General features: G+C 43.8%; 2 protein-coding genes across 2 annotated transcripts in view; both read right to left on the bottom strand.

Moving 5' to 3' along the window:
* Positions 1–17,559, bottom strand: part of LOC114700098 (GTPase IMAP family member 7-like) — a 70,160-nt gene extending 52,601 nt beyond the window's left edge. The window contains exon 1 of the mRNA XM_028879591.2: positions 17,490–17,559. The gene's annotated coding sequence lies outside the window, so the exon portion shown is untranslated. The remainder of the gene's footprint in view (positions 1–17,489) is intronic.
* LOC114700099 (GTPase IMAP family member 7-like) lies at positions 13,201–17,574 on the bottom strand. The gene is made up of 2 exons (XM_028879592.2): positions 17,490–17,574; positions 13,201–14,359 (listed from the first exon to the last, which is right to left on the bottom strand). Exon 2 carries the CDS (start codon positions 14,325–14,327, stop codon positions 13,455–13,457), a length of 873 nt encoding a protein of 290 aa, XP_028735425.1. The 5' UTR covers positions 14,328–14,359; positions 17,490–17,574; the 3' UTR covers positions 13,201–13,454.
* Between the last annotated feature and the right edge of the window lie 4,415 nt (positions 17,575–21,989).

The raw sequence follows: 21,989 nt of genomic DNA, 5'->3' as shown, positions 1-21,989 counted from the left end.
CTGTAGCAGTGAGCTGTATCTCTGGCCATCTTTTTACCTCTCACTATAAGACAATGTCTCACTAAGTTGCCCAAGCTAGCCTTGAATTTGCTCTGTAGTTGAGGCATCCCTTCAGCTTGCCATCCTCCTGCCTCAGCCTCCCCAGGTAACTGGTATTACCGGCCCGCATCACCAGGCTTGGCTAAGGCATTTTTTTTTAACAAGATGAGGCAGAATACTGTATGTGGTGAGGGACGAGGCACAAGTAAAGATGTGATAAAAATTGCAAAGCAAAAAGAACAGATGGATTTAGTATTTTAAAAATCCCAAGCTGTGGTGGAAAGGCATGTCACTGGTAAGTTTTACAGTGCTCTCTTGTAAGCTTAAGTAGCCTGCTGTCCTTTGGGGGAAGTTTTGGACTCGTCATACTTTGGAATGATTACGAGTTTAATTTAATTGTTCTGAATATACTCCCAAAATATCCAAATTCTCATAATTAGATCATTTGCTATAAATCGCTTGCAATCTCTTTTTCCCACACCCGTTCTTTCAGAGGAAACTCCACAGAAGCCAGGCTGCCTGTGCACTCCCAGTGAAGGCGTTTCTGTTCCCTGTGGGCAGGGCAGAAGGAAGCAGAATGAATACATCTCCCCGCTTCTTTCTGCAGAGTCTGCTTGCTGCAGACTGTCAAAGTTTCACAGAAGAGACAGGTGCAAAGCCACACACCCCCAGAGGCAATTGTGAGAACACGGAGCCAGTACTGAGAGGCAGGTGCTCCAGCACAGGAAGCACACAGATGTGTTGCTTGTGAGTTTCCTGTCTGTGGTGTCCGTTGTAAGCCACTGTCCTTTTCTTGAGGGTCAAGGGTCATGATGTAAAGACAGTGGCCACTTCTTTGGATCAGTTCATGGAAAAAGCTTGGGCAGGGACAGCGCAATGTCCTGCTCCAACATGTCATCCTCAGGCTCCACAGACAGCATCTCCTTCTTCTCACCCCAAACCTCTTTTAAATGATGCTAAGGAGTAGATAAATACATATGAAGTGGTCCTTTTTATTTGTGAATTAGGGGCTGGAGAGATGGCTCATCAATTAAGAGCACATGCTATTCTTGCAGAGGTGCAGGTTCAATTCCCAGCGCCCTAATGATGGCTCATGGCCATTCATGACTGACTATTCATAACTCCAGTTCCGGGGATCCAATCCTCTTCTGACCTCTACCCTCCCCTGACCTCTGCCCTCTTCTGACCTCCACCCTCTCCTGACCTCTGCCCTCTTCTGACTTCCACCATTCCCTGACCTCTGCCCTCTTCTGACCTCCACCCTCCCCTGCCCTCTGACCTCTTCTGACCTCCACCCTCCCCTGCCCTCTGACCTCTTCTGACCTCCACCCTCCCCTGCCCTCTGCCCTCTTCTGACCTCCACCCTCCCCTGCCCTCTGCCCTCTTCTGACCTCCACCCTCCCCTGACCTCTGCCCTCTTCTGACCTCCACCATCTCCTGCTCTCTGCCCTCTTCTGACCTCCAACCTCTCCTGCCCTCTGCCCTCTTCTGACCTCCATGGGTACTGGTATGCATGTGCCTTTATTTGTGAATTAATGTGACGTCATTCTTCATATGAACCCACTCTTGTATTGACTCTATTTACTGGATGTTTGCAGAGGTGTATTAGAAAAGATGAAGGCATTCAAGCCCTCGCCCACTGCAGGCAAACTTATAAATTTAGTGCTCGCTCATGCAATGGAGAGAAGTGGTAAACTGTTAGATTGGCATTTAATTTCCGTATACTTTATAGAAACCCATCATATATTGTTAGAGTTACTTGAGAGTTATTTCGAGACGTTTGGATGGAATTGTTAGGGCTTTGCAGAGGCTGGGGAATGCAATGATGGCTTCCTTCCTTAAGATTACCATGTAGGTCTTCTCAATCTGGAGTTTTGCTATATAGCTTTATATTGGATGTGCTCTATTCAGAACAAGGGGGCCTTTAGTGTGAACTACAGTGTGATGGGAATGGAGAAGGTTCAGTGGGAGGGAGCTGTGAGTGGGTCAAAGCCTCTGTCTGCAGGGCTCGCAGACAAGTCCTTAAAGGCACATGCAAAGCGATGCTTCTTAAAGTTCCATTCGGGCATATTCAGAGCCGTTACTTCAGTGAGTGCACGTGGTGGAGCTGCTGGGATGCTGCAGTGGGCTGTTAAAATGGAATCTTGGTGCCTCTGTGAACTCAGGGTCTCCCACAGAATCTGCCTTCTACCCTGTTGTTAGCCCAATAACGAACAGAGCTGACCAACGCCACCTTCAGACTCCTCTGACTTTACAGTGCTCTGGTGGTCTTGGGAAGCAAACTCATCAGGGCAGGAATGCTCCACCTTGGGAAGGTGTGAAAGATCCCACTCCTCACTATCTTCACTAGTGCACATCGGAGAACCTAGGAACAGGTGACGGCCAGAGGCGCAAACACGTCCCCTTGTTTAACTGTCCCTGCTCTCTGTGGTCATTTGGACCACTCTTTCTGAGCCCCAGCAGAACTCAGTTGGACCCTCTGGGCTTTGCCAGAACTTCTGAAACCATGAATGTAATAAAAGTATTGTATGTCCTCAGATTTTAGAGTGACTCTTAACGGAGGAACAAGTGACTCAGTTGCCTAAATTGACTTCTTCAAGGAGAACCAGTTAATAATTGATATGTGCACTTACAAGTTTGATAAATATTACTGCTTACAATAAAAACTCACAAAATTCATTTCACTAGCATCTTATTAATGTTAGTTTTTCTCAAATCTTTGCTCACTTTACCAATATAATAGGTGAATTTTTCATTGTGATTTTCATACAAATTGCTCAGTGTGGAAATAGTTGAATCATTTTTAATATACTAAGAACAATGTCTATTGATATTATCTTACGCATTTTCTGACCATTTCTCAGTTCTGCTGTTGGTTATTTTGATGTTACTTTGTAGAGGTACACTTTCTTTTTAGCTCAAATGACAGACAGCTTGCCTTGTCCTCTTGAATTTAGAAACCAAACTTCTAGATCCTTCCACTGTTGTCTTATTATAGCTAATGTCTAGAAGAATGTTAGTAGTGGCTGTGACAGTAGGTCCTGTATCTTCTTCCTGGTGTCCATGGCATGATGTCAGTGTTTCTTATTAACCAGGATGGTGACTGTGGTTGGAATGAAAAACTTAGCTACAGGTAGGAAGGTACCCATTTGTCAGAGTTTTAACTTTATTAATTACCATTTGGTAGCGAAGGAAGTGGTCACTGCTTCGCAACTCTGGAACACTTTAAGTTATATGGAAATATTTTCAAATATTGAATCTTGTTTGCCTCCATAGGACATGTCTCAGTCATTTAAGACACTGCCAGATTCTGTTGGTTGTCAGCATATTTAGTTTTGGGCATTGATATTAATAAGTGATCTTGTCCACTTCTGGTATATAGAAAGATTCTCTATTTTTTTTTAAAAAAAATTCAGTTTATCACTGTTATATGTATGGTGTTTTGCCTACCTGTATGTCTGTGCTCCACATGCATACAGTACCCAGGGAGGCCAGAAAAGGGCTTGGGATCCCCAAAATCTGAGTTATAAATGGTTGTGATCGCCATGTGGGTGCTGGGAATTGAACCCAGGTCCTTCGCAAGAGCATCAAGTGCTTTTAGCGGCTGAGCCACCTCTCCAGTCCCCAGTTCCTCTCTCTTTGGTTCCTCACCTTAGTTGTATCTGAACCTGGTTCAGGAAAGCATAGGTTCCATCTCACCTCCAGACATCTCAACTGCGGTACTTTTCTGACTGTGCTCCCACCCTGGCGAGTGTTATAGAGAAGAATTCTGGGGTGCTCTGGGAGTGACAGGGGGCCCACTGATGGTGGCAGCAGTCTGTAAACACTTCTAAGAAGAGATGAGATGGTTTTTAATGAAGCTGAAGTGTTGAAAGTGAGTTGGGAAGGGACTGGATGTGTTTCTAGGAAGAAACGGCAGCACAACCCGAGGTCAGTGGCAACGAGATGCCCTCAGGTTGTCAAGGGAACCAAAGGGCTAGAGATCTACAGATGGAAGTCAGGACGTGGAGCTGGGTTCGGGCAGATGGGGCCTGACAGTTTTCTTACAGAAAATGAAAAATCTCCTCAGGGTTTGTCGCATCCCTCTCCCTCACTGTGCTTCACAGGAGCTGGGTTCTGGTTCTCTAACTGGGACCCTCGCCCACTTCTTGGCTTCCTCACCCACCTCCTTAGTGCTTGTAGACAGGTGGTTGTGGTCAAAGGGAGCAGAGACCTTAACTGAGACCTCTGAGAACGCTCCCGGGTGTCTCACCTGCTCCTCAGAAGCTCCGCAACAACCACCATTTCCTCTCCAAATGTGCTGTGAAAGCCCCTCCTGTTTCGACCTCTTATCTGTGCTGAGTTCAGCTATCTTGTGAGATGAACGATACGGTTAGGTGGTTGACCACGTGTGAAAGATCATTGCTTTGGGTTCGATGTGTGAAGAAAACTGTGAGATGGTGCTACGGAGTCCTCGTGGACGGCAGAGGACCGTCCTTCCCTGTGTGAGCAGAGGGTCGCACATCCTCCTCTGACAAAACATACACCCACTGGTCTCAAGTTTATGAGCAAAGTTTTCCATGAGGACAATGACCAGACAAAGCAAAAAGCTCAGGTAGAGGCTGGGATAAAGCTCAAAGCAGCTGAATATGATAAACACTTCAAGGACTCAGGTCCCTACATGGTGGGTGTTTGCTGGCAGTTCTGCTGTTATGACCCATGGCCTATTTGTTACTCTTGGATGCACAGCACCATGTGAATGAGGTGAGCTCTGCACACCTAACACTAGGAGACTGGGTTTGAATACTTATTTTAGATGCAAGGCTCAAATAGCATACTCTAAAATAAAAGCCATTTCATCCATGATAGCTACAAAGACACATGGAAATAAATTTAACTTAGGAAGTGAATGGCCTCTGCAAAGAAAATTATAAAACACTAATGAAATAAATTGAGAAAGACACATGTACATAGATACACCCAGAGACACAGCTGTACACATGTGTGTGCATGCACACACAAATGGAAAGACTGGCCAAGTTCATGAATTGGAGAAAATATAGCTTAAATGTCCATATTACCCAAATCACTTGACAGAGACAACATAATCCTCATCAAAATTCCAGTGATATTCTTCAGATAACAAGAAAAAGCAATCCAAAAATTCATATGGAAGCACAAAAGACCTCCACATGGACCAAGCCATGTTGTGAGTGTAACATAGCCATGGGAACACACAAGTATAGTGCTGACATAAAAACAGACACATAAACCAGCAGAACACAACTGAGGGTCCAGAAAAAAATACATGTATTTCACCCTGATTCTTGATGGAAGTGACAGGAATATTCACTGGAGAAAGGAAGGCCTGGTTTTTGTTTTGTTTTTGGTTTTGTTGTTGTTGTTTTGTTTTTTTAACTCTTTGTTCTTTTGGCTCTTTGCTCTTTGGGGGAGCCCATCACCCAGCTCCCAAATAAATACACATGGAGTCTTATTCTTACTTATAAATGCCTAGCCTTAGCTTGGCTTATCTCTAGACAGCTTTTCTTAAATTATTCCATCTATCTTTTGCCTCTGGGCTTTTATCTTTCTCCATTTCTGTATACCTTTCCATACTTCTTACACCGTGGCTGGTTGTGTAGCTGGGTAGCTGGCCCCTGGGTGGCTGGCCCCTGATGTCCTCCTCTTTCTCTTGCTCCTAGATCTTCTCTTCCCAGGTTTCTCCTCCTATTTATCTCTCTGCCTGCCAGCCCCCACCTATCCTTTCTCCTACCTTGCTATTGGCTGTTCAGCTCTTTATTAGACCAATCAGGTGTTTTAGACAGGCACAGAAACACAGCTTCACAGAGTTAAACAAATGCAACGTAAAAGAATGCAATATTTGAATCATTAAACAAATATCCCACAACATAAACAAATGTGTCACATCTTAAAATAATATTCCACAACACTCTCTTCAACCAATAGCACCCCCAAAAATGGATATTTACACACATAAGATTGGAACTTTGCCCTTATCTGTAACCCAGATTTAAAAAGAAAACCTCAAAATGGGTGAAAGGTCTAGATATAAGACCTGAAACTCTGAAACTACTAGAAAAAAATATGTAGAAAATACTTCAAGAGATTGATATTGAGGGTAAATGCTTTGTATATGACCCCAAAGTGAGATTACATCATAGAAAAAAAAAAACAGAATGAAGAGACACCACACCAAGCAGGAGAACACAATTGCTTTAATATCTGCATCATGTAAGGAACTGGAAGCCTTAACCACAGAGAACACGTAAAATCCGAACAAAAAAAATGGACCAAATAGGTGCTTCTCAAACGACAAAGAAAGAGCCAACACATATACGAAAAATTCTCAGTGTAGTCACCTTGAAGGAAATGCAAACCAAAACAACAAAATGCCAGCCCATCTAAATCGGAATGGACATAATAAAACAACAAACAACAATAAATGCTGGTGAGGCAGGAGGGGTACTTACACACTGACTGGGGACTGTTACTTAGTACAGCCACTATGGAAAACAGGGAGGCTCTCCAACACACTGGAAAAACATGTAGCACATAATACAGAGAGTCCGCATGAGGCTGCAGGTCCAAAGGAAATGATGTAAGAATAGGAAAGAGATACTTGCACACACACCCCTGTTTATTGGAGCGGTATTCACAACAGATGGGAGACTGAATCAATGTAGGAGCTCAACAAATGGGTGGATAAAAAGGAGGTGATATATAATTCATTATATATATATATATATATATATATATATATATATATATATATATATGTTCATTTCATTCAACCATAAAGGAAATCCTGTCATTTGCAGCAAAATGGAGGAAATACAGAAAGATAAACACCACACATGGAAATTTTTTAAAAATCAGCCTGAATATAAACCGGTGACTACAGAGGTTGCGAAGTGTTGGGAGAGGGAGGCAGGATTTGGTCGGTACACACTATGTGTGTACATGTAAATATCATGCCATTAATATCATTAGAAATGTCAAGAAAACAGAAACAAATGAAGAGATAGCAGAGCTCACTCTCCTTACCAGATTCACCCTCTTAACTCTTCCTTTCACCTGTCTGCATCACCTGAGGGCCTGTTCCAGAGCCCGGAAGATCTGGTTCCCAAGATGCTGCTGGAGCAGAAACTTCAAATTCACAACTGCTGTCCCGGGGTGCTGCCCTCATGCAGACTACTGACACTGGCTCACCGTCATATCCAATAGAACAGGTCCTGGGCTAATATTTATAATTATATAATTAGAAGTGGAGAGTTTATTTCTAAGATATCTTAACTTTCTAGGTTTGCTGCTTATATGTGACATCTAGGCTGTGCTATAGAGTGGACAATGGTCTCCAAAGACCCACATGGTGACTGCTTTATCTCCCATCTAAGGCTTTAAAGGAGGTGATGGGACCATTAGGAGATAAAGCCCAGTGAAGGAGTTGTCATTTATGGTGCATTCCTGCTGAGCTCCTGGCCTGGTTTCAGGGAATAGCACCTAGCCCAAATCCTTCCTTTGTTTAACCACACCTTTCCTTTCTCTTACCTTTTGTTTCTCTTATCGACCTATGTGAATCTTGTCTGAGAGTCAAGGATCCCAGAGTCCCCCAAGGATCAAAGGCCTATGAAAAACTTGGTTCAGGAAACCCAGAAGACCATGGTACCTGATACATCAAGTAATTTGCACTTGGCATTTGGTCTCTGGGAGCTCTTTTTAGGTTGTGTTGAAGGTACAGAAATTAACTGGCTGAACTATAATAGAGAGTAAATAAACATGCCCTAGGCGAAGGGAAAGTGCTTCAGTCCTTCAAGGCTAGATCCCCTCTGCAGCTGCCAAAGGCTAAATACATTCTTAAGGTGCCTCTGAGTCTATTTTCATGGAGCCGTGTGTACCTACACGCCCATGTCGTGATTCACAGCACCAGTCATTGAAGACGTGTCTTTAAAGCGGCTGTTGGTGCCCTATGGCCCTTCCTGTTTCTCCCTTTATTTTCTTGCTTCTATGAGATAGAGAGGTCTTCTTCACCACACATTTCCACCAAAGTCTATGGTGGTACAACAGGTCCAAAGTACCTGGACCAATCGAACACGGAGTATGCCTCAGAAACTTTCTCCATTGTGTGTTTATTTTTCTAGTTAGGCATGGTGGTGTGTGCCTGAAATGACAGCACTTGGGAGGAGATAATCAGGTTGTGAGTTTGAGACCAGCCTCACTAGTGTTATGAGTTCCAGACTGATTGTCTTGGGTATTTTCTAAAGCACAAGAAGCTATCGGAAAATTGGAACCAGAAAGTGGGTCATTACTGTGATTATAACTGAGGTGCAGTGAAGCTGGATAACTGGTGTGTGGGAGGAATTTGAAAATTTTGGAGAATCTGGTACCTAGAAATTATGGAAGCAGAGCTTCATGAATAGTTCTGATGGGAGCTCAGAATCTTAATAGAATATTCCAGAATCTTAATAGAAATATGGACTATGAAGGTTATGTTCATGAAGTTTCAGATGTAAATAAGCTCTCTACTGGGAACTGGACTAGATGACATCTTTATTATACCTTGGCAAAGAATCTGAATTCATTATGTCGCTGCCTTGAGACTTTGTGGCAGACCACATTTAAAGCTGATGAAAGTTCATCTGCTGGACGACATCTCTAGGCTGCACAGCATCTAGGCAGTGGCATGGGCACTGTTGACCACCTTCAACTCAATTTGCTGTGAGAACAAAGAGCAAAGAGAACAGTGGAATTTCTGAAAAGCTGATTAAGCTGGAAAAGAAGCACATTTAAAGAAAGTCCTATCAAGAGGGCAGAGGGAAAATTGCTAACGAGACCACAACCATGAAAAAGAAACCAAGTGCTTCACACCAGGGGAATAGGGAACATCTTGGAGCCATTTCAGAATGGGAAAGGCTCTATATGCTCGAAATGACACCAGTTTTCCTCAGGGAGCCCCTCAGCACTGGCCTTTCCGGGAAGCACCTCAGTATTGTGCCTGTCCTCCGAACCCGGAAGAGTAGAACCAATGGCCGGGGACCAGGGGCGCAGCTGTGACCTGCACTTTGTGCTCTTAGGCAACGTGTTATTAATCCTCGGAGCCTAGCTTCCTGAAGGGAGGACTACAGCAGATCAAGTCAAGTCCCTTCCTCCTCTGACACCTAAGACTCTCAATTTCTAGACACGCTCAAGCAAGCAAGCCACTCTCGTCCGTGACATGGCCCAGCTTGCTGGCCCATCAACACTGACCCAGCCTCCAGAGCACTAGTTGAACATGGTTCAAACTCTACAGTGCTACTTCTCAGGACTAGCAATCCCTGTTAGAGACCAGAGATACTGAGTGGGGAAGGTTCTGTGAGGCTAGGGTAAAGAGTTCTGTCAGAAAGCAGGAGTCTGAAACTTTGGCTGCCAAGGTTCCTCACAGCCTTGTTGCACTGGAGACACTGGTGAGTGATTAAAACTGGGATCAGCACCCCCTTATTGGCACAAAATATTAAGATCTCAGGGGGCAGGTCACACTGTGAGACAAGTGACCAGTTCTTCTCCAAGTCCCTCTCTTACCTCATCATACACTGTACTATCTCCTTGCACAGCCTCCAGCTTCTACCTGGTCCCCACTATCATGAAGTAAGCCAAGTCTCTAGGGAGAGTGTGAGCAGGAAGAAGGCAGAGGAGAATCAGTCATGTTCACCCCACGTCTGCACACGAGGTCAACACAGCACTCTACTTTCAGATCTCCCTGTCTTTTGTAACTTCCTATCTTTCTTGATACATGTTGGCTCCACTCACAGAACATTGCTCCCACTTCATTATGCAGAACGTAGGTTTGTTCATGTCTCTACGTGTCTCTGGGAGTCTGTGACCTCTGTTTCTCAGAAAGGTCTCAAATTATGAAAACAAAATGGTCTGCTGTCATTTTGACTGTGTGTGTAGCAGTACCACACATGCTCTCCTCACCTGGGCCATTTCCTGTTTTTCCACCTCCACCTCTCTTAATAACAGCATGGTAACCCCACAGGGCAGAATTAGAATGGGGCTGACAGCTCTCCCCTTATGTGGGATTCCTTAGACAGTCTGCCCATTCAAGGCTTGGGATGAGTCAAAAGGGTAGACTGGACGGGTCCCATTGAGGTGTTTTAATCTCTTTTACAGAGCCTCCTTCAGACACTTCAGGCTCTCCTGAGTACTGGACCAGAGTGACATAAGAGATGTTTCCTGTTAAACCCACAGAGTCTCGCTCAGAACAGAGTAACCGGGGCACGTTTTTCCTCCCCAGGAGCAAGCAGAACTCTATAGCTGTGGAATGTTCTTTCAGTCTTGCCCTGCAATTGAGAAACTGGGTAGCATGGTTCTCAAAGTGTAAACCACTAGCCCTCTTTTCTAGGTTTAGTGTATATTTTGAAGCCACAAAAACATTGAAAATGATTTTTCAAATTTTAAATGTCCATAACAAGTCATTGTAGATACCAGCACACAGAGGCTGCATCAGCCCTGGGAAACAGTGAGGAGGTGTGGGATGTGGGGACCAGTCTCTACTTACTGGGACTCAGTTTCACACGAAATGGAAACACAAGCAATTGTTAAAGTTCTAACACTTGGGACTGTGTTGCCTTGACCTGGGCGCTGCAGTTTATAGCTTTAGAGACACTTTTAATATAAGAGAATGTGGGGCTGGAGAGATGGTTCGGTGGCTACGAGCACTTGTCGCTCTTCCAGAGGAACAGAGTTCAGTTCCCAGCACCCATGTCAGGCAGCCCACAACTGTCCGGAGCTCCAGCCCAAGGGCGTGCAAAGCCTCTGGCCTCTCACTCACCTTCACACAACCACATGCAGACACACACCTACACACAAACTTTCAAAAATACCAAAAACAAATGTTAAAGATAAAGGACTCCAATTATTCTAAAATGAAACTTCTGCCTGGTATGGTGATGTATGCCTATAATCAGGATTATGTCTTTGCAGGTCAGCCTGGACAACTTTGTGAGACCCTGTGCCCAAAACAAAACAAAACAAGAGCTAGGGATGTAGCTCTGTGATTATGCAAATCCAGTGATGCTGGAGGCCTAGGGTCCACCCCCACTACCACAATAGTAATCAGACCAATTGATGACAAGTGCCATGCAAGACCTCATTAGCAATGCAAAAAAAAATCAAGTCAAGCATTCTGTAAGATCTATATGGAATTGTGTGATACAAATGGAGAAGGCTGAAGGAGAGGTTGCTGAGGAAGGAGCATGTTCAGAGGCCTTGAGAAATGGTCAGGACCTCTCTGAGAGGTTCTTCCAGGGCAAGCTTCTCCGTGAGCTGGAGGGAGGAAGATCGGGTGTCTGGGGACCCCATCTGTGCATTTCATTAGGACAGTGGCTGACCCACTGAGAATGCAAAGAAATGGCGTCTATGGGAATTGGTTGGGCTTCCCAGGAGCCACAGGGTTGTTACAATTGTCAACAGATGTGGAAAAGGTATGCAGGAGTTTATCCTCAAAACCTTAATTGACTTTACATATATTAGACATGTAACATATTTGTGTAATACAGACACACACACACACACACACACACACACAGGTAGACAAGCCGACAGAGACATTATTACCATACTAAGGTGAAACTCACTCCTCCTAAGAAAATTGCTCATCACAGAGCAATTGTTCTGAGAAACAGTGGTCTATTTGCTTAAAGAGTGCATAATTAACATTATTTACTTGATCATTTTTTGTGTATCGTCTATTGGCCTCTGCTAACCACATGTTCATGGATAGCTTCTGGAATCATGCTCTACCTGCCCTGGTGATGGTTTCTCAGGCTCATGGGCCATCAGGGGGGCTCAGGAATTAGCTAGAAGAAGCCAGAGACCACAAAGACATCAGTCTTAGGGCAACAACTGATCCTGAGTTGGCACTGGGAATATCTTAATCTCATCAATTGTATAAAGAGAGCCAAGTTTAGGAGGGAAGGAAATGGGTGTCAGGTAAAGGGTTCAGAAATATCAAAATTAAAAAAAATTATAAGCTTAAGAGATAAAAACTGACAGTCATGAGCTCTAAAGGTTAACTGCTAACAGTGGCTCTCTGCTTTACGGCCAGCTCCTCCGCCAACAGCCAGGGGTTAACTTTTAGCCCCCTTGCCCCTTATAGCCAACAACTGCCTGGACCAAAGTCAACTTTTAATAGTTGCTTTTACGTGACTCCTAGCGTGCATCCCATGCCTGATACTATGAAAGGAGGCCAGTACCCACCTTGATTGCCACAGCCTCAGAATTCCAACATTGACTGTGGTCTCAGCTAGCTGATAAGCTTTTGTGCCCCCACAGTGTTTTATTTTTTATTTTTCTGGAATAAAGTTTGCTTCTGGTTTAATAGACTTTAGTGGTCTGTCCTCCGTTATTGCAAGACTCTGGACTCAATATAGGCATGGGCTAGAAGATCCCTCAGCTGGGTTGCAGGTATTCATAGCCGCATCACCCATCAGGTGGAGTTTGGGAGGAGTCTGCTAGTCAGATTCTGAGCCACTCCTGCTGGCTGGGTGCTTGGGAGATGATTGTTTCTTTGGAATGTGTGTGATTCTATTCTTGTTTCTGATCACCAGTTAAACATTACTGATGGCCATGTTTTCATATCCTAATCTATCTTCACAAAGGACACAGAAACAGGGCAACTACGGAAAGAAAATTCTGGACAAAACTGAGCCACCCCATCTGGGAGACCAAAAACCTGAATTCACAACAGGTTATAGTCAAGTGGGATACGGTATTCATTCGAGCATCGACCCTCAGGCATGTGCTCTTGGGCAGTTCCTCACAGCAAGTGTGAGGAGATGCTTTCTCCTCTCTTCCTAGTCTTGTGTCCCAGCCCAAAGCTGTGCTCTGTGTGTCAGTCAGTCACTTCCTGTGGGTGACAGAGGCTCTGTAGAGTTAGGATTAACCAACCCTGCGTGTGTGATTCCAAAGAGGTACAAAAGGAAGCATGGAGAGGATTCCTAGAGGAGACATTGGTGTGTGAGGGTGCTAGTGGTAAAGAATGTGACTCTGAAATCCAGAACAGAGGCCTCTGTAAAGTCCTAACACTATAGATGAATGCCTTGTCAATAAAATCAGAATTACAAACTGATAAAGGGCTATATTTTGTGTTTCCTTCTAGTGTGACAAGCATCTCACAGAAGCAACTTAAGCGAGCAATGTTTATTTTGGCTCCTGGTTACAGAGACATTTCAGTCCATCAGAGTGGGCAAGGCAGGGCAGGCTAGCAGAGGGAGCCGAGTGTGGAGTGTGCAACATTGAGTCTTGACGCTGGGTCAGCGAATTCCTGGTTCTACTATCTCTTGAGTTTGTTGGCGGCGGTAGGAAAGGGCCAGCAGGGAGAACGGTAGGGAGTGAGATGGACAGAGAAATGCTCAGAGTGAATGAAAAAAATACATAGACTACTTAAAAACCTGCCATATTTTCAAGAGAATTTTCTTAACTCCTTCGACAATCTGGCTGAGTATGTTATTCTCTGCCTCGTGTCTTATCTTCTTGTCATATTTTTCCCTGATTATTTGTATTATTTCCTCTTTTTTCTGAGCACTGTATTTCCCGAGGGCACACTCTTCCTCAACTATTCTGATTTCATTCTCCTTTTGAACAGTGTAAAGTTTCCTCAAGATCTCCACTTCTCTCTTCAGCCTTTGCTCCGCGTCCTTGTAGATGGCTTCGGAGAAGTAGACTCCGCCATTGCTCTGCACCATGGCCTCCACCAGCTGCACCAGCTCCTGCACCTGGGCTTCCCTCTCAGCCTCCTCTGCCTTGTTGTTGATGGCCAGGCAGCGGCCCTCACACTCCCTGATGATGCTTTTTAGGTTTGCATCTGAGTCTGCTATGAAGTCATTTAGGAGCTGATCCTCCAGCTCGTCTTTGCGGGTGAACAAGACAATCATGTACTTCATGGCTGCCTCCCCAAAAATTGCCTTGATCCGAATAACAGTTTCTTGCTCTTCCTCTGTGTGGCGGCCCAGCCGCAGTACCAGGATGATGGCGTGAGGCCCGGGGCAGGAGTACAGGACACAGCGGCTGATTTCAGTGCAGGTGGTTTCCAGTTTTACCTTGGTGTCAAAGAGCCCTGGGGTGTCAACAACCAGGAGGTCTCTCTCCTTCCACTTGCGGGATTCTTTCTGACAGGTCTGAGTGACAGCATGGGGTGCAATTCTAGAAGCAAATAGCTTTTGCCCCAGGATAGTGTTTGCTGTGGCACTTTTTCCACTTCCTGTTTTTCCTACCAGAACAATCCTCAGAGAGTTGTCACTGGGCTCAGCCATGATTTCTTCAGGAAGCTCTGGACTCTAGGCACCTTGAGTACATGTCAAAGGGAAGAAAGTAGTTTAGATAAACTGAAAAGCACACTGGCCCTTCCAATCTTTCTACCTTTCCATTCTGCAAAGGTTCTCATAATCAGGGGCAAGAGCAGACACACTGTGGGGTCTAGCAACACAACGTGCTTGGAGGGCGACTGGCTCAGAACTGTAGGTGATCATCCCACTCTAAAGAGAAAACAGGAAAGCTAATGTCTGGATTTTAAATCACAGATGTAACTCCATAAATATCCCCTTTCAGTTTTGAACCAAATGGATACAGGCAGTGAGATAGTCCAGGGAACCATGAGAGACATCACAAATCACGTCTTAAGTTCCTTATCAAAATGCACAGCTCCTCATAGCTTCTCGGAACAATTTTATTCCATTAAACCCTGGGTGACTGGAGAATTCCAACGCTAGTCTATTCCCCAGAACCCAGCGAAGGAAAGAGGGCTTTCATGTGCTTTCTAGGAGGCAAATGAAATTCATAGGCCAAAGTTGACAATGACTGAAGAAATGCAAGTAAATCTCACATACAATTATCAATGCCAAATCCTAACAAAATATTAGCAAGATAGACTCCAGTGGAATTCATAAACATGGTACATTATGACAAAGTGGAGTTACTGCGAAGTACCAGGGCTCAAGAAGAGAAAGTTACTATGGTAACCCACCAGTCAGGGTTCACATAAGAACTCTGCAGAACATGTGGACCGAGGAAGCTTCCCATATGTTTGTCCTTCTGTCTTTGTCTCCCTCTTATTCTTTGAGGGCCCAAGCTAGCAAGTTATTAGTGGGGAAAATCTTTTCTACTAAAACCCAGATGTTCCCACCTCACTTTCCCTAGGGACTTGTTCCCTCAAATAGAGGGAACAAGAAATAGACATTTTCACTATCTGTAGGAAAACTGCAGATAAAACATTCTATCCAGTAATCTGCTACTTGCAGTTATATGGATCAGCATATGAATAGTAGCGCTGAACAAATGCCTAAACAATTTGCAAATATAATGACATCATAAAGAAAGTGCAAAGGTTTAGAGTCAATTCTGAGCACTAGAAATTATATAAATACAGTACTCAAATATGAAATTCTCAAAAATGAAACACACATACACATACAAAGAGTGGAGAGAGGTAAAGTGAGAGGATGGTGAGATACCTAGGTGTTTTTCCTGACTCTGCCTGCTAAATGAGAGAAGTAAAAACAGGTTCATCAGGGGCTCTGATCTTGGTGCCTGAGTCCTACCATTCAATGAAAGATCCCTAGACAAGTGGTAAGTCCTGGATATTCTTATCCAGATATTCATTTAGCAGAAGTCTGAACATGCAGCAGCACATTCCACTAACACAGATGTGGGGAAAGCAGAAACTCTCTGACAGCAGATGGGAAAGCTGAGCCACACAGGTCTGTGAAAGGTCATCACTGAAGTATTTACCCTGGAAACCACAACATCTAATCTGAGACACACTGAGAACAATATAAAGAAAAGTGTGCAGACCCTCACTCGTGGGAGTAATAGTTATAAAAGGCAAAGCAAAGCATGAGCCCATTTGCCATAATTAGGAGACTAGTGGAGTAACTCATATGTTCGCAGAGGATGTGCTGTATCCCATGGGATGTCACAGGAACAATTTGCCCAGGACCAGGAGGTGGGGAATGACCACCTCACCTCCTCTGTAAATGTGTAGTATTTTCTCTAGTAAAGAGTTATGGTTTGTATATGCATATAAGTACAACTCACTATGTACTGCTTCCACACATGTGCACATTTCATGGGAGTATTTTGTCCTCATAAAGGCTCAAGGATAGAGGATCAATTCCCTTCCTAATTTTATAGGTAAGAAAACTGCAGATCCAGCATACCCAAACACCTGCCCCAGGTCCCTATACTCACACTATCCAGTGCAGGGACTGAAGGCCAAGACCCTCTGACTCCACCAAACCCCCTCATAACCAGGCCCTAAGCAATCTCTTCCTGGCTCATCCTCAGGCCATGATTCTAAATGCCAGTGGAGATCATATCAATGTGCCACCAGGAACAAGAAGGGAGAGAACAGCCCTCCCTCTAGGAAGTGGAGCTCTAGATAAGACTACCCTAGGGATGCCCGGTGAGGACCACCCATCTCTCAGTGGTTTTCTTTTTTCTTTTTTTTTTTTTTCATACTGACAAGCTAAGGTTGGGAGACAGAAACACTCATCTCAAAACTTTCTAAAGTGGTTCTAGGAAGACCCAGAGAACCTGCAGCTAAGAAGTGGACATAGAGAGTGTTTCAGAATACTGCAGAGATAGGTCAGGACCTAGTCCACTCTTGAGAATTCCTAAGCCCCGTGAGATGCAGTTCTCTCCACTGTGAAAAGAGACAATGCAACCAACCCATCAGGATGGTTCCAGGACGCCACAGGGCAAGTTCTGTAAAGGTCGCTTACAGTGCTGAGTGTGACCCTCACTCAAGGTCAAGGCATTTGTTGTGCAAGGCCATTTGTACGAAGAAAATTGAGAAAGGGCAGAAGCCATTGCTCAGTGGCCCAGCATTGGCCCAGCGTGTGCATGGCCCTTGGTTAGACTTGCTAGCACCGTGAAAGAAGACCCGGACTTCAAACACAGCAGCTCGCAAGCTCAGCCAGAATCACAGACACCCTGGGCCTTCAGCACAGCGTGCCCTATTCCTAGAGCTCACACCCTCCACTCCAGCCCCCACACTTTTAGGGTCATGACCTCTTTCCTGAGAAGCACAAGGTGGGCCTCGACTTGGAGTCAGAAATAGGAATCAGTCTTGCCCACCTTGATGTCCCTCTGGCAGTCATTGGTGCACTGAGATTTGATACGGGGAGTTGAAGCGAGTTAGGGCACGTTTACAACTGGTGACCTGCCTCCTAGTTCTAAGATCTGCCCCAGGGACAGCAGTGACATTTTAAGGAAAAGTAGTGGGTTTTCAGGCAACAGCATCTAATGCCACCCATCAAGCAAGTCTTTCTTGTTAGCCATGAGATGATGGACCTGATCCTAAGCAGTCTGAGTATCTTTTCAGGACCTCCCCACTTCATGCACTGAATGCCTGGGGTGCACCATCACCCCCAGCCCCCATCCCACATGCTCTGTGTCCTCCATCCCGCCCAGCTCACCTTCTCCTGCAGGACCGACGAGTCCTCACCCAGTCCTCCAGGAAGCTGGCTGTACCACCGCTCCGCTGCAGCTCTGCAAACCCTGAGCAGAGAAACTAGAGGGGTGGAGCCAGCACAGAGGTTTCAGTTTGAAGAGCAGGGGAAACAGTCCCGCGCTGTGGCTGAGGCTTCAGCTTAGCCCTAGATGAATCTCTTCCTCTTGGGCCTGCTGTGATGTCACAGCCAGGGCTTGTGTTCAGTAGTGTTGGCTCTGAAGACCCTGTTCAGTGCTCCGCATGCAGCGTAGGATACAAAAGGGATAGTATAGATAATGATAAAATAAAAAGATAAATTATTAAATCTCTTTTTAAAAATCAACTTGTTTAAAATGTTTTACATTACTATAAATTTTAGTTTATTGATACAAGTTTAAACTTAATTTCGTTATACTATATATATATTTATTTCTACTCTGAGGAATTATGTTTATGTAACTCATTTAGATTATAAAAGATAATTAAAATACAGATTAACTAGTCTTCTATGACAGTCAAACTTGTAACATGTTAGTTAAGTTTTCTAGGTATGCATAAATATATTTCAGATAGATAGGTGATCTTCAAACACTTCAAAGACCTACAAAATATGACACTTAAAATGTTTTAAAAATTTAAACTTTCTAGACAATGAGACATGTCTACTCCTGACAACACTGATTTACTTCAAAAAAGAAGATGGACATCAATGACACTTGGTATAGAGTTTATCTTCTTCTTGACAAAAATAGCTATTTGGGCAAGAAACTGTTCTTGCCTAGACTGCTTTAAAAATATATATCAACTAGACATACAAGACCCAAAGAAATGTGACCACTAAACTTTACTTGACAAAATGGTACTACTTCAGGTTCCTACTTTACAAAAAAAAAAATTACCAAATATTCTACAAAACACAGAGAAAAGTAACTAAAAGACTCTAGGCCTGTGGGCTAAAGACAGATGCCCAAACATTACAAAAAAATATTAGGTGACTGTCTGTCTGTCTCTGTCTACTCTCACAAGACTCCCAAAAGTTACTTACATCCTTCTCCCATTTCTCAGGTAATATTATATCCTTCTGGGGCCTTTGATGTAATAAAAAACTAAATAGTTATAATTTCCTTAGTTATGATAAGAGCTAAGTTAGATATAAAACCTCAGACTCACAAATATAAGAGAGATAGGATATCTTCTTTAATTTTGCCAAATACAAATAAACTAAATATTGTAACTGTAATTCTTACTTGATAATTGTTTTGTTATCTGTAATTTTACTATGCAAAAGTTAAAACCTTCCTTTTAAAAAAAAAAAGGAAAAGTGCTGTGGGATGTTCTATATGTTAAATGTGTTGCTCTGGTTTGTTAATAAATAAAACACTGATTGGCCAGTAGCCAGACAGAAAGTATAGGCAGGACAAGGAGAGAAGAGAATTCTGGAAAGTAAAAGGCTGAGACAGAGAGACGCTGCCCACCGCCGCCCTGACAAGAGAGATATAAGGTACCAGTAAGCCACGAGCCATGTGGCAACTTATAGACTAATAAAAATGAGTTAACTTAAGGTATAAAAACAGCTGACAAAAAGCCTGAGCCATTAGGTCAAACAGTTTAAATAATATAAATGTCTGTGTGTTTATTTTATAAGTAGGCTGTTGGACTGCTGGGGCTTGGTGGGACCTGGAGAGAAAACTCCAGCTACAGGACACTCCATCATCTGCTGCAGGATTGCACGTTGCTCCTCTTTGCAGGAGTGTGGCCCTAATCTCCAAACTGAGAGAACTGCTAACAACTGACAGGACTCAGATCAGTGTGCACCCACCCCAGACACGCTAGAGGATCACCCTTAGCTGAACAGTAGCCTCCTGAAATGTCATCCTCCATGCCCAGGCAGCTCCTAATCAATGACTGGTTGGCATGGAGACATAAAGGCACACCCTTTAGCACTAATTTGGGATATGGCCAGAGTTCCACCCAAGCTCCCATGCTCCAACTGAACTGACTCTCTGGGTCTTCTTGGCACTCACCACAGTCCTTTGTCTTCTGTTTACTTGAGTGTCCTAGAAGCGTTGTGCCTAGAAGGCATCCTAAGTACATTCGCACCTACATATCTCAATGTAACGATCTGTTACCTGTGCACTTCTTCTAGGAGCTCCAGAAAGTTCTGCCTAACCATCTCATCTATGTTGGTGGAAAGCTGAGGGCTCCATTTGGGGGAGGGTCCAGCTTAGCTTTACTCAGTTTGTGGTACCTGAAGCAGCCTAGGGTGGCCCTAGTGACTATACCATGCAGTGTAATTATTTTAGTCTTTTGAAAAGCTGGTTCTATTTGTGGGTGATCTAAATTTCTACAAACAAGCTAACTTGTTGTCCTTGTTTATTTATGGTGGGTGTGTACCCAGAAGCAGAGCAGTCAGTAGACTATGTGCATAAGACTATGTGTGACTGTTCCTGGAAAGATAGAAACAAAAGGTTTATTCATTCCAGAAAGAACACCAATGAAAGGTCACAGAAAGAATTCCAACTCATTTAGCTCTTAGTGAACCAGTGAATTTGTTAGGGTCCCTTATAGGAATTACTTACAGGAAGGAGTATGAATGACTCAAAGGCACTGAAAAGTCCATCCCAGCATGGAGTGGCTTTCATGACTCATGAAAGCTGCGTTCTTGAGGCTCTCTGAAAAATCTGCCATCAACCCCACAGAAAAGTGGGGTCTAGAAAGTTTAAATTTTTAAAACATTTTAAGTGTCATATTTTGTAGGTCTTTGAAGTGTTTGAAGATCACCTGTCTATCCGAAATATATTTATGTATACCTACAAACTTTATTTGTAGATGTCCTAACATTTAGTTACCTTAGCATTCTTACCTAGCAATGAAAGGTTATTCAGTTAAAGAATTGTGCTGATATTTAGTTATCATCTGTGTGTGTGCACGTGTGCGTGTGCGTGTGCGTGTGCGTGTGCGTGTGCGTGTGTGTGTGTGTGTGTGTGTGTGTGTGTGTCCCCATGAGTGAGCTTGCCATTGCTGACTCAGAGCACCTGGTGAATTTATTTCATTGTTTTAGTTTCTGCTGGCCTGCATAATGGGATCACAGCTTAATAGAAAATGATTATCAAGATCTCTTTATGAATAGATACTTTTCTTGATAAGTAATTTGATAGCAGTTTTCCCCATGGTTAGTGAAGAGAAGTCATGAAATGCTTAAGAAACTGAAATAACTCCAACAAGGACACAAAACCACCATAGAGATCTCAGCCAGTCTTCTGTGTCGTAATAGCAAACATATAAGAAAGATGTTTGTCGACAGTCCCATCTGCTTTGGCCAGAAAAACAAACAAACAAACAAACTGGGATAAACACAACCAAGTTAAACTGGATCCTTGAACAGAGCAGAAAGAAAAGTTAAAGTGGCTGCTTTTCGACTCAGACTGAAAAACAGCAGCAAACGCCTGTGCAGGTGTGGTTTTAAGAGGAAGAAGGGGGAGGTCTGTGTTAGAATGAGTTAGGATGTGGTGGTAAAGGAGATGGAGGACAAGGGAGAGGGGACAGGGATATTTGCTCTGGAGGGGCAAAGGACAGCCTCTGCAGAGAGGGGAGACAGATGAGGCACATAGGAAAGTGGCGGTTTATAAAGGTAAAGGTGTTTAATTTTAATTGGGCATGTTAATTAGGTGAGCCAAAAGGGGCTTCTGATTAATGGACCTTGGTCGTCAGGCTCAGGGGAAGGAAGTGGCCAAATAAGGGAATAGACCTTGGCAGCTCGCTTTAGGAACGTAATCTTACAGTTTTTAGCAAGGCAGAGGGAATGAGGAGAAGGGCAAGGCCTGCCAGAGCCACATGCTTGAGTGGGCCAGTGTCCCTTCAGATATTAAAGAAATTACTAAAGATGGAAAGATACCATGCTCATAGGTTGGCAAAACTAATATTGTAAAAACTGCAACATTATTGAAAGAAATCTACAAAAACACAATCCCCATGAAAATTCTAATGACAACAGGTGGAGGTGGCCCACACCTTTAATCTGAGCACTTAGAAGGCAGAGGCAGGTAGATCTCTGGGTTCGAGGCCAGACTGGTCTACAGAGTAAATTCCAGGATGGCCAGGGCTACACAGAGAAACCCTGTCTTGAAAAACCAAACAACAACAAATTCTAATGGCATTCTTCACAGAACTAGAGAAAAAGGGAAAAAAATTATATGGGAGCAGAAAAGATGATGAAGCCCAAAGAGCAAAGCTAGAGATGCCACAATCCCTGATTTCAAACCATACTACAGAGCCATAGTAATGAAAACAGCACTGTGCCGTCCCAAAAGCAGACGTGTAGCCTGATGAGTTACAGTAGAGGACCTAGAAATCAACTACACGGCTATAGACACCCACTATTTTGAAAAAGGTGTCAAAAACACAATTAGCAAAAAAACACCTCAGCAAATAGTGATGACAAACTGCGCATCCACTCACAGAAGAGATCCTTAACTCTCACCCTGTA

The sequence above is a fragment of the Peromyscus leucopus genome, chromosome 3 (genome assembly GCF_004664715.2).
Source record: "Peromyscus leucopus breed LL Stock chromosome 3, UCI_PerLeu_2.1, whole genome shotgun sequence".
NCBI classification, from domain to species: domain Eukaryota; kingdom Metazoa; phylum Chordata; class Mammalia; order Rodentia; family Cricetidae; genus Peromyscus; species Peromyscus leucopus.
This window is presented reverse-complemented; position numbering and strand designations above follow the sequence as displayed.

Coding starts and splice junctions, on each gene's coding strand:
- LOC114700099 (XM_028879592.2), bottom strand. CDS start 14,327: ATGGCTGAGCCCAGTGACAACTCTCTGAGGATTGTTCTGGTAGGAAAA.